Genomic DNA, 12638 nt, shown 5'->3' with positions numbered 1-12638 from the left:
TTGAATTATGAATTATACAAACTTCAGGTCCTAGAATTAAGAATCATTTGAAAAATACTCAGACTGCTAGGAAATCCATAAGTATGAATATTAAGAAGTAATAAAGTATATTGCAGCATAGGAAAAACAACTGAAATGCTGCAGAAGAGCTGACTATTATTTTTTGGACATTTATACAGAGTGAACAGCAACAGGTTAACCAAACATATTGTTAAGCATCTTTGGGACAAGATGTCAACAACAGGACAGATTCAAGTAGTTAGGAAAGATTTGGAAAGAAATACAAGAAAAAGACCCAGCAGAATGATAGGATTTCAAGAAGAAAGTGTTGCAAATGGAAGCATTCCAAGGCAGGAAGAAGAAGAGGAAGACAGGGTCAGAATGGTCTGAGGAAGAAAAAAGGATAGATAGTGAAGACGAAGGAAACCTGGAAGAAGAACAAAGGAGGAAGCATTGAAATTAGTATGTGGTCATTAGATACCCCAAACAGAAAAACAAAAAGAAGAAGAATGTCTGTGATGTCATTAATATAAAACATCAATATCAAGGGCCCCACACACTTCCTTGGAGCACATCTACAGTTACATCTACAATGTTCCATATAGTTCTATGCAGTGTCCTATGTACCGATATCTTCAGCCTTGTCACGAAGCTCTTTTCATTTGTACATATTTTTTATTTAAACCACCCATCATCAATGCATTATGATGTTGGTACATCATTAGAACATTAAATGTTGGGAGCAAAAACAGAGAGACGTCTTAAGTGAACACTGTGCACTGTGTTATTGTTACTTATGCAGCCGATACCAATAATGTAAGAGTGAGCACACAATGTATGCTTTAAGTCAGCCTTTCCCATCATTGTGTTTTGTGTTGTTGGGGGCATTACATGTGATCTAAGACAAGTTCATATGCCTAGGGATCAAAGGATACAGTTGTCTTTTCCACCATTTTTACGAAGTACATTACCTTGTTCTCACTTAATGTGGACACATTCTTTTAGGTAAATTGTCATTCTATGAATATTATGTTGACACAAAGCACTGCTACATTTTAATTTAAAATGGCTAAGTGGGCAAAATGAGAACAGTGGTGTTTATGAATATGTGGTTTCAATGGTAACGTTTTCACCATGTATGGGTATAATGCCATGGGACAGAGCATGGCAAGGAAAGATTTTCTAATTTAAAGGATGATTGTTTTGACATTATTGACCCTCCATTTTCAGAAAGACCTTCAGCATTTGATGAAGATCATCTGAATGCATTAATCCACGATGATGCACATCATTGCACTCAAGAACCAGAAAATGTGATGAAGTATGACCATTCCGTCACTGTGCAGCATTTGAATACAAAGGAGAAGGTTCAACAATAAAGCATATGGGTACCACATGCCAAACCATATAAATCAGTGGTTGGCTGTATGTACATTACCCTCTTGCTTGTTCTTGATTAGTGGGTGAATACCACTGACCATTTCTAACCTGTATTGTTACTGATGACTAGAAATTTTGTTTTTATGCTAATGTAAGAGAAAGAACAGAAAGGAATGCTTTAATCCAAACAAAGCAGCAGTGCCACATAGACTTTTGAGCATCCACACAAGATAATGTTATGGATATTGTGGAGAGGTCCGGTGTTAGAATATTGCTGCGGGGTGTGGGAGCCTTACCAGGTGGGATTGACGGAGGACATCGAAAGGGTGCAAAAAAAGAGCAGCTCGTTTTGTATTATCACATAATAGGGGAGAGAGTGTAGCAGATATGATATGCGAGTTGGGATGGAAGTCATTAAAACAAAGACGTTTTTCATTGCGGCGAGATCTATTTGCGAAATTTCAATCACCAACTTTCCCTTCTGAATGCGAAAATATTTTGTTGAGACCAATCTACATAGGTAGGAATGATCATCAAAATAAAATAAGAGAAATCAGAGCTCCAACAGAAAGGTTTAGGTGTTCGTTTTTCCCATGCGCTGTTCGGGAGTGGAATGGTAGAGAGATAGTATGATTGTGGTTGGATTAACCCTCTGCCAAGCACTTAAATGTGAATTGCAGAGTAATCATGTAGATGTAGATGTACGTGACCATGTGGTGTACTACGAGTTGCTTGCATGAGGTGTAACTTCCCTGTTGGTATTTATTGTCAACAACAGACATCTTGCAGATATAGTCCCAGAAAAACATCCAGGAAGACTGTGTGAAGTGGTGCTATTCCACAGTAACAGTCACCAGCATTCTGCTAGACTGGCAACAAACACTATAGAACAACTGGGTTGAGAAGTCATTTTGCACCCACCTTTTTCATTTGATCTTGCACCCTCAGATTTCATCTTCTCTGCTCTCTGTTCAATGATCTTGACATACTTCCTTTGGGGTGAAAATACACTTTGAACATGGCTCTTTGCTACAAAATCACATGATTTCTACAGTTGTGGATTCAGAAAGTTATCCCAACAGACTGAAGTGAACAGCGAAACAAATTATATTATTTATGATGATTTAAGTCTCCAGTATGTATAGTCTGAGTTTTTTAACTTGTAGGAAACACTACAGTGTTATGCATCAGCCTAAGATGTTCGATTGGCCATGAAAGGGTTAATCTGGAAATAAGCAGTAAAAGGCTAAGCCTGGAATAACATTTGTTGTGTTCTGTCCCTCTGCCAATCAGATAAATTGTCATAAACCTGCAGGCCAACTGCGTGAGGAGTTGTGGTGGACAGATTTAATGCAAATGTCATAGAGGGGATGGGGTGGCAGAGGGTGTAACATAGGAGGTACAGGTACAGGTACAGAGCTAGGCATGGGAAAGGGCAGTGTAGGGGTGCTAGTACTGAGGGAAGGATTGTGAAACTTAAGTTAAGGGTAACTCCAAAAGTTTCAAATTAGGGAAGCTGGTATGGGAGTAGAGGGGGTGAGAGGAGTATGAGATGGGTCTCAAGAATGCAGTACACAAGTTGTGAAGCCACCAACAAGTCAGCCACCTTGTACTCAGTAGCATGTTGTCACCGGGTAGTCAATAACACTCTTGGCAGGTGAGGGATTGAGAGTAACTGTGGCACCCAGATGGGTCAGGCTATTTCACACATCAGTCAGGTGGCAAAATTCATTACTACTTATCGTAGTGTGCCTATTTGTAATGTTTGCTTAACATTACAATGACAAATTTCTAAATGTCAATTTAGTACTTAAAAATTTGTCTTTTTTTTCTTTGACCACATTTCCCTCACAATCTACTACAGTACACATTTTCATTGCTACTGCACATTTATAACCAATCTTTCGTAGTTACAATAACACCGCCAATTTTCAGTATGAATTATGTATGACATAATTAACATCCAGTGTTAAGTTATAGTATAGAATTTTGAAAAACTGTTTCACAAAAATTATTTAGCACACCACCAATGGAATATTAATGTCAAAGAAAAAGATGAAAAATAAAGTACCACATAATAAAATATTAAAGTCATAACTTTAATGTGTAATTAAGCTACTGAAGGAAGCAAATATCTCACCTGCTAACAGTTCCTCCATCCTCAACTTCTGCGGCATCTGCAAAAATATTAAGAAACTGAATAACTTTACATCAACAGAATTTGAGTGTAAATCAAACATCTTGATATGTGGCAGTGGTTGTCTTCTCACTGCACATGCTCATTTTAATGTCAAGAAGTTGCTACACTAAAATAGTGATGGAGATTAGGAATCAGGTGCTGTGGCAAGTACATACATGAGAAATTTTATAAAAGTGAGATTGATGAAAACTGCATAATGATCCAAGTGAAGAACCACAAAATATTTTAATTTTAATTGTCTGAATTCATTACAGCTGCCATATACAGCCACTGTCACAGAGAAGGACAAAGGTGCCCGCAAAAAGCAAGGCAACATTGGTGTTTGGAGGCTGGTGTAAGGACACTGCCAGTCACCGAAATAATGGTACAGCTTAGTTTGCTGGAATGAACACCCCTCATGAAAGGGGAAAGGAATAACAGACCATTATAAAATTACAGACTGTCACAGTTAGGAGATAGAGAAATTATGTCATGTACAATTCCGATAGTGTCTCCATTGGATTTCAAGTTACTGAGAACCAGCAGATCCCAAAGTGTTGAGCCACAGCAGTTCACGTGGCACACGTTGCAAATGACATGCCATGTAGTGTAGCAGAGTTGTGGCAGCTTACAACTATGTGACTCACTTTCTTTTGTATTAGTAGTGTGATGTTGATTGGAAGCCATAAAGGCCACATGAATACCCAGAATCCTGATCGAAACACTTTAAACTATCTGCAAGTACTGTAATGACTGCATACCTACGAAAATGGAGGACACTGGCCTCAACAATACATTATGATTTTATGAGCTTTGTCTATTTAGGGGTGTACTAACCTGTTCCAGAGTGTTGTTGTGTTAGAGTAATTCTTCATCAAAGTTCATATTTTGGATTCCAACATGCTAATAGCTGCCCCAGAGGTAAGGAAGTTTAATGTGTTGAGGGTATACCCACAGATACTTAACATGCGTGGCCAGCACATAAGTTTTCATTTCAATTGAGTCACACTACCCTGTTAGGGAGCTTCTTACAGATGCAAGCAGTTTGTTCAAGGCACATTGTTGGTTAGGGTTTGGATAGTTATTTTCTATGTGAATTATGTATTTTGTGTTGATTAGCACATGCTCAGTTAGCCCCCAAACTACACTGAATAGCTCTTGTTGTTCACACTGCTACAGCAGACTGCAATGTGATTGAAGTATAGCACTGTAGGCATCCAAATCGCTATTGATGGCATTCTCCCGTAAAAATGCATCAGTGGCAACTGGCATCAGTGTATCAGCCACACTGATTTGTACCTGCACACACAGAACAAGTGAGACTTGTGTGTTTCATAGTGAATGACTAGGTGGAAGCCACTTCATACTGTGGACAGTGTTAAGGTGATATGCAGAAAAGTATATCTAATTTACAAAGATGATAGTGTAGGTGTCTTGAAGTGTACTATGTGACATTGGTAGCAATGATATACGGCATCATAAATCACAAATACTGTAACAGCCTAGCACATATTCATAGTAACACTGCAGAGAGCAACAATGACTGCATGAAGAACCAGCATAAAGGTGTGGGAGTTTAAACAATTGGAAAATTTTATATCCAGCAACTAAAGGAACTATATGCCAATTTGGATACACAGCTTAAACAACAAAACTATCATCAACAAGTGTGGTACTCAGTACTGGTGACTTAACATGAGGCATTCCTGTCAGGGACTGCTGTTACAACTTTTACAAGAAACTAATGTAACATTTACACAAAATCCAACTGCAATGTAAATTTGGATTCCTTGACACGCATAAGGCAAGTCCTACATCACTTGGAGGGGAAAGGAAATTTCAAAACTGAAGTCTTTAAAGTAATCTGTAAGAGCACAGTTTGACAGAACTACAGGCAATGCATCATTATCCCATTTTGGTATATTCGAGCATTTAATTGGGAAGCTGTTAGAGCAGTTGCTGTGGACAATTTTGAAGGCAACTTTGTATTTTGGCCATGCATATCTCTGTGATCATGGCTAACAGGGATGGAAGCTGATATTATGACAGCAGCAACATAATGTGACTAATGTGAACACATCCAATAGAGAGGAAACTGCAAATAAGAATTTTTTGTCCAGTAGTGACTTGAGCAGGAGCATAATTGGACTGGGGCAGCCCAACAACTAGGGCCCCAACGGCAGTCAAAACAAAGGAAATACAAGAAATTAAAATGGAAACAAAAAGTGGAAAAATAGGTAAAAACATCTGACTAAACACGTCCACAAATGTCCATAGCTCATTGAGGAGTTACAGCAATGGTCTGGAATTAGTCCTCTGAAAGTGAACTAAATGGATTTTGGTCCACTCAGCTTGTGTCAGTTGCTAACAGGAGGCGGCTTAACTTCCAGCACTGCAGTACCTCATGAGAAACAAGTACTTTTATTCACTCCGTGAAGGCAGTACAGAATTCTCTGAACAGTTATTTGCACAGAAGTCATTCCATGTGGTACTGTGTTACAATCATTACTGTATGCCTCCTACCAGATTTAAACACATGATAATGAATTTAATAATGGTTACCGAGAGCCAAGGATGCTTGCACAAGGTAGACCAGAGTGGAGAACTGCATCAAACCCCATTCGGACTGACAATAACAATAACAACAACAAGAACAACTGCAGTCCATAAACTGCATGAGTATGAGCCTAATACCAAGTGGTGCTTACTTTACAAACTGATTTTCTGCTACATCAGTCCCATACTGACTTCCCTCCTACCTCCCTCCCACCCACCCTACCTCCCTCCTTTCGCACTGCAGTTCTGCAAGTATGAAGTGTCTGAGATGAGTGGCAGTATAGTTACTTCCCACTCACCAAATCTATCACTCTCACTGAAGGGTGCAGTGATGTAAGACAGATTGTGATTTTTTTTGGGGGGGGGGGGGGGGTGTTGGTATGTTTAAGGGGGACTAAACAACTAAGGTCATCAGTCCCCCATTCCAAAAAACAGGCGAGACTGAAATGCACGAAGCAGGTAAAACCCCAAGGGGAAGGAGACTCCCCCCCAGGCCCTAAAAGAACACAAATGCGGTAACAAACACTACAGACACGAAGACACCAGACAAAAAGAAACAGAACAAAAGAAGATGACTGGAGACTGGTTGACCTACCATGACAACAAAAAAGGGAAAGAGTTAACCAACCGACTACACACTAAAATCTGCAACCAAACATAAGAGACTCGAGGACAAGAGACACACAAAGGGAAAGGAGCAGGACTTCCCTAAATGGAACCACAAAAAGGACTACCACGGATAAAATGTAAAACATTGTCAGCCATAGAGGCATCGTCACATAAAATCAAAGGTAAAGTGCCCGAGAGATTAAAAGACTGCCGGAGGGTGCGCAGTCGGGGACACTCCAATAAAATGTGGGCGACCATCAGCCGGGACCCACACCGACACAGGGGGGGATCCTCCTGACGCAAAAGATGGCCATGCGTCAGGTATGTATGGCCGATGCGGAGCCGACACAGGATAATAGAGTCCCTGCGAGAAGACCGCAGGGAGGAGCGCCACACATTGGTCATCTCCTTGACAGCCCGCAGTTTATTAGGCGCTGTCATGCTTCGCCACTCAGCAGACCACATCCCAAGCACCTTACAGCGCAACACCAGCTGCTGATCGCAAGCCGTGAGGCCGATCTCCAAAGCTGGGGTGTCAATCGCCCCTTTGGCCAGCCTGTCAACACATTCGTTCCCCGGGATGCCAACATGACCTGGCGTCCAAACCAAAACCACCGAACGACCAGAACGGGCAATGGCGGAAACAGACTCCTGAATAGAGGACACCAGAGGAGAAGAGGGATAGCAGCAGTCGATGGCCTGAAGGCTGCTCAGGGAGTCACTGCAGATCACGACGGACCTACGTGAGCAGAAACACATATGCTCAAGAGCGCGCAATATGGCCACCAGCTCTGCAGTAAAAATACTGCAGCCAGCCGGCAAGGACCGCTGCTCAACATGGGCAGCGTGAGCAAAAGCGTAGGCAGTGCGACCATCAACCAGGGAACCATCAGTGTAGACGGGCTCACAGTCCGAAAATGAGGCGAGGAGCGCAAGAAAACGGCGACGGAGGGCCACAGGCGGAACCGAGTCCTTGGGTCCCTGTGCCAAGTCCAGACGGACAGACGGCCGGGACAAACACCAGGGAAGTGTAGGTGCACGGACCCGGAAGGGAGGCAGAAGAGGGAATGACCCCAGTTCCGACAGCAGGGACTGGACACGGACAGCTACGGAAAGCCCAGACCTAGGTCGCCGTTCGGGCAGATGGAGGACCATGGCAGGGAAAAGCAGGCGACGATTGGGATGGCCAGGCGAGCAATGCACGTGGACAGCATAGTCGGCGAGCAGTCGATGGCGGCGAATCCGCAGTGGAGGAACCCTGGCCTCCACCAGTAGACTATCCACGGGGCTCGTACGGAAAGCGCCAGTTGCAAGCCAAACCCCACAGTGGTGTATGGGGTCTAACAACGTCAACACTGAGGGTGATGCAGACCCATAGGCCAGGCTCCAATAATCAAGCCGGGACTGCACAAGGGCTCTGTACAACCGCAGCAGCGTGCAGCGATCTGCACCCCAAGACGTGTGGCTAAGGCAGCGGAGAGCGTTGAGGTGTCGCCAGCATTTTTGCTTCAGCTGAGTAACATGAGGAACCCATGTGAGCCGGGCATCAAACACGAGTCCCAAGAAGCGGCAAGCGTCCACCACTTCAAGCAGGTGGCCGTTGAGGTAAAGTTCAGGATGAGGGTGGACCGTCCGACGCCTGCAGAAGTGCATAACCCGAGTCTTGGCAGCAGAGAACTGAAAACCATGAGTCAGAGCCCATGATGCTGCCTTGCGAACGGCGACTTGCAGCCTGCGTTCGGCGACTCCCGTAGTCGTGGAGCTAAATGAGATGCAGAAGTCGTCGGCATACAAAGAAGGAGACACCGACGACCCCACTGCTGCAGCCAAACCATTAATGGCCACTAAAAATAAGGAGACGCTCAACACCGAGCCCTGCGGGACTCCATTTTCCTGTATATAAGATGAACCAGAGGTGGCACCGACTTGCACCCGGAGAGAGCGGCGCAATAAAAAGCTTTGAAGAAAAGCCGGGAGCCGACCATGAAGACCCCACTCATGCAACGTGGCGAGAATGTGATGCCTCCATGTGGTATCATACGCCTTCCACAGATCGAAAAATACAGCAACGAGATGCTGACGTCGGGCAAAGGCCGTACAAATAGCAGATTCCAGCCGCACCAAATTGTCCGTGGCAGACCGGCCCCGACGGAAGCCACCCTGGGATGGAGCGAGGAGACCGCGCGACTCAAGGACCCAACACAAACGCCGCCCCACCATACATTCGAGCAATTTGCACAAAACGTTGGTGAGGGTAATGGGACGATAGCTGTCCACCGCCAGTGGGTCCGCACCGGGCTTCAAGATGGGGACAATAAGACCCTCTTGCCATTGCGACGGGAACACGCCCTCGTTCCAGATGCGGTTAAAGATGGTGAGGATGTGTCTCTGGCAGTCCCTGGAGAGATGATTCAGCATCTGTGCGTGGATGCAGTCCGGTCCTGGTGCTGTATCAGGGCAATCGGCGAGGGCAGCGAGGAATTCCCTCTCGCTGAAAGGAGCATTGTATTTTTCAGAACGACACGTGTGGAACAATAACTGCGTCTGCTCGGCACGCTCCTTGAGAGAGCGAAAGGCGGGGGGATAAGTTGGAGTCGCAGAGCTCTTAGCGAAGTGCGCAGCAAGGTGTTCAGCAATGGCGGCAGCGTCCGCGCAGACAGCGCCGTTCAAAGAGATCCCAGGGACACCCGTAGGGGTCTGGTGTCAATAAATCCGCCGTATCCGGGACCACACGAGCGAGGGGGAGACACGGGAGCCCAAGGAGGAGACATACCGCTCCCAGCACTCCTGCTTACGCCGTGTAATAAGACGACGGGCAAAGGCACGGAGCCTCTTAAAGGCGATGAGGGTCTCGAGAGATGGGTGCCACCTATGACGCTGGAGAGCCCGCCGACGGTCGCGAATAGCCTCAGAAATCTCCAGCAACCACCAGGGTACAGCCTTCCTCCGAGGGAGGCCAGAAGAGCGGGTGATGGCAGCCTTGGCGGCCGAAACCACCAGGGTACAGCCTTCCTCCGAGGGAGGCCAGAAGAGCGGGTGATGGCAGCCTTGGCGGCCGAAATCATTGACGTGGTTAAGACGCGGACCACCTCATCAATGTCACCCTGTGGGGGAGACTCAATGATTGCAGCGGAAGTAAAAGCCGCCCAGTCAGCCCTATGGAGAGCCCAGCGGGGCAGGCGCCCAGAAGAATGACACTGGGGCAGTGACAAATAGATGGGAAAATGGTCACTACCCGACAGGTCAGGGTGCACCCTCCAGTGGAGGGAAGGGACAAGTCCGGGGCTGTAAAGAGAGAGATCGATGGCCGAGAACGAGCCATGGGCCACACTGGAATGCGTGGGAGCACCGGTGTTCAAGAGGCTAAGGTCGAGCTGAGCCAACAAATGCTCCACGGCTCGACCGCGGTCATCAGAGACAGTCCCACCCCATAGAGGGTTGTGGGCATTGAAATCGCCCAGAAGCAGCAATGGTGGCGGGAGTTGAGCCAGCAGGGCAGCCAAGACATGTCGGGGGAGCTCCCCATCCGGAGGAATGTAAACAGAGCAAACAGTAATAGCCAGCGAGAGCTCAACCCTGGCAGCAACTGCCTCTAAAGGCGTCTGAAGGGGTACTGACGAGCTACAGACAGAGTGGTGAACAAAGAGGCAAACCCCACCTGACGCTCGTTGACAGGCAGCACGGTTCTTATAGTATCCCCGATAACCACGAAGGGCGGGGGTCCACATTGCAGGAAACCAAGTTTCCTGCAGAGCAATGCAGAGAACAGGGGAAACACTCAGAAGCATCCGGAGCTCAGGCAGGTGGCGGAAATAACCGCCGCAGTTCCATTGGAGAATGGAAGCAGGAAGGGACTGGGAGGGCATGAGTGCGACTAAGAGGCAGACAGCGCCTCAGAGCCAACTGCTGCCACTGGTGGAGAGTCAGCTGAGTCCATAGGAGAGGCCCCCAAGGGTTCCGTGAGGGTGAGATCCGCGGCAGAGGCGAGGATCTCCACCTCATCCCCGGAGCCAGGACCATGTACAGCAGGCGGTGCTGAAACTACCGGAACGTCCTTCTTCTTGGACACATGCCGTTCCTTCTTCTCACGTCGGCCCTTAGGGTGAGAGGGCTGGGAGAGCTTCTCTGAAGGAGCGTCGGAGGCTGACGATGACCCAGAAGCCCTACAACCAGCAGGTGGCGGAACCTTCAGCCACTGGCTGACATACGGCTGGGTAGGAGAAGAAACGGAGGAAGGGAGAGCCCCGAGGGACCCCTTCCGCGAGAGAGGAACCGGCGGAGGCAACGCCGGCGGAGAAGGAGGGGGAGGGATCGAGCCTCCCGGTTGTGGAGCAGATGTCACTCCCAAAGTAAGCGTAGGGGGAGCGACAGAAGAGGGTTTGCCCCCAACTGCTAAAGGGGCAACAGAGGAAGGCTTGCCCCCAAACACGAGGGGGCAGACAGAGATACACGGCCCAGACGGCCCACTGAAGGCGGCACAGATGAGGCGACAACCGTCGCTCGCGTGGGCGACGATAACGTGGCTGCAGCATAAGATGTTCAAATGGAAGCAGGATACAACCTTTCATATTTCAGTTTTGCCTCTCGATAAGTAAGCCGGTCCAGAGTCTCAAATTCCATGATCTTTCGCTCCTTATGAAGAACGGGGCAATCCGGCGAGCATGGAGAGTGGTGCTCCCCACAGTTGACACATACAGGCGGAGGCGCACATGGAGAATTGGGATGAGAGGGCCGTCCGCAATCTCGACATGTAGCGCTGGATGGGCAACGGGAGGACATATGCCCAAACTTCCAGCACTGGAAGCACCGCATCGGGGGAGGGACGTATGGCTTGACGTCGCAATGGTAAACCATCACCTTGACCTTCTCGGGCAAGACATCACCCTCGAAGGCCAAGATAAAGGCACCGGTGGCCACCCTGTTAGTCTTGGGTCCGCTATGTACACGACGGACAAAATGTACACCACGTCGTTCCAAGTTGGCTCTCAGCTCGTCATCGGATTGTAACAAGAGGTCACGATGGTAAATCATCCCCTGGACCATATTTAAGCTACTGTGGGGAGTGACGGTAACAGGGACGTCCCCCAGCTTATCACACAAGAGCAAAGCTCGTGACTGGGCTGGGGAGGACGTCTTGAGGAGGATGGACCCATTCCTCATTTTAGACAACCCCGCCACTTCCCCAAACTTATCCTCCAGGTGTTCCACAAAAAACAGAGGCTTCGTCGTAAGAAAGGAGTCACCATCAGTCCTGCTGCAGACAAGGTATTGCGGTACGTAAGGCTCCCGCTTGGCACTAGATCGGCGTCCCTCCCATGGCGCAGCCAACGAGGGGAACAACTGAGGGTCATATTGCACAGCATCAAAGTCTACTCTACCTTGCTTAGAGACGCTGATTCCCGTGCGACCACCAGTTTGGTTTGATTTATTGCGCTTCATTGCGCCACATCCGCCCAGATGCCACCTACTCCGAACGAGGGCTCTCCCCAAGGGCGCCACCCAGCCAAACCAATGGGTACCTGCCCGATATCCCGTTGCCCGAAATCCCCGTGCCCCAGACAAGATGGGCACATACTCCTTGGCATGCATGGGGAGGAAACAGCTCTGGCATCTGTAGTGCGATCCCTGCGTGGTCAGGGGGCTACCACCAAGAGGGTACATGACGACCCCACCACAACGGACTGGCTACCGTGCTGGATTTTAGGTGTTGAAAGGGTCCACAGTTGTTGTGGGCATGAAGAAGAAGAGTGCGCTCAAGCCAAGAAGGAGACAACCCAGAAGACGTTGGGTGTAGAAGAACAATCTCTGGACAAAGTTCATTGCTGTAGCTCAGGATTCAGACAAGAAATAAACACGTTTTGTCCAACAGAAATTAAATGGCATATTGTTTCTTATTCTACATACAGCATGAGGA

At 47.4% G+C, this 12638-nt stretch overlaps 1 protein-coding gene across 1 annotated transcript in view; it reads left to right on the top strand.

Annotated features, from left to right (window-relative positions):
* The first annotated feature begins 4459 nt into the window (after positions 1–4459).
* The window catches only part of LOC126482244 (CAR1 transcription factor-like), a 93768-nt gene continuing 85589 nt past the window's right edge, over positions 4460–12638 (top strand). The window contains exon 1 of the mRNA XM_050106223.1: positions 4460–4480. Coding sequence (XP_049962180.1) covers positions 4460–4480 — 21 coding nt within the window. The remainder of the gene's footprint in view (positions 4481–12638) is intronic.

This window comes from Schistocerca serialis, chromosome 5 (assembly GCF_023864345.2).
Source record: "Schistocerca serialis cubense isolate TAMUIC-IGC-003099 chromosome 5, iqSchSeri2.2, whole genome shotgun sequence".
Classification (NCBI taxonomy): Eukaryota; Metazoa; Arthropoda; class Insecta; order Orthoptera; family Acrididae; genus Schistocerca; species Schistocerca serialis.
This window is presented reverse-complemented; position numbering and strand designations above follow the sequence as displayed.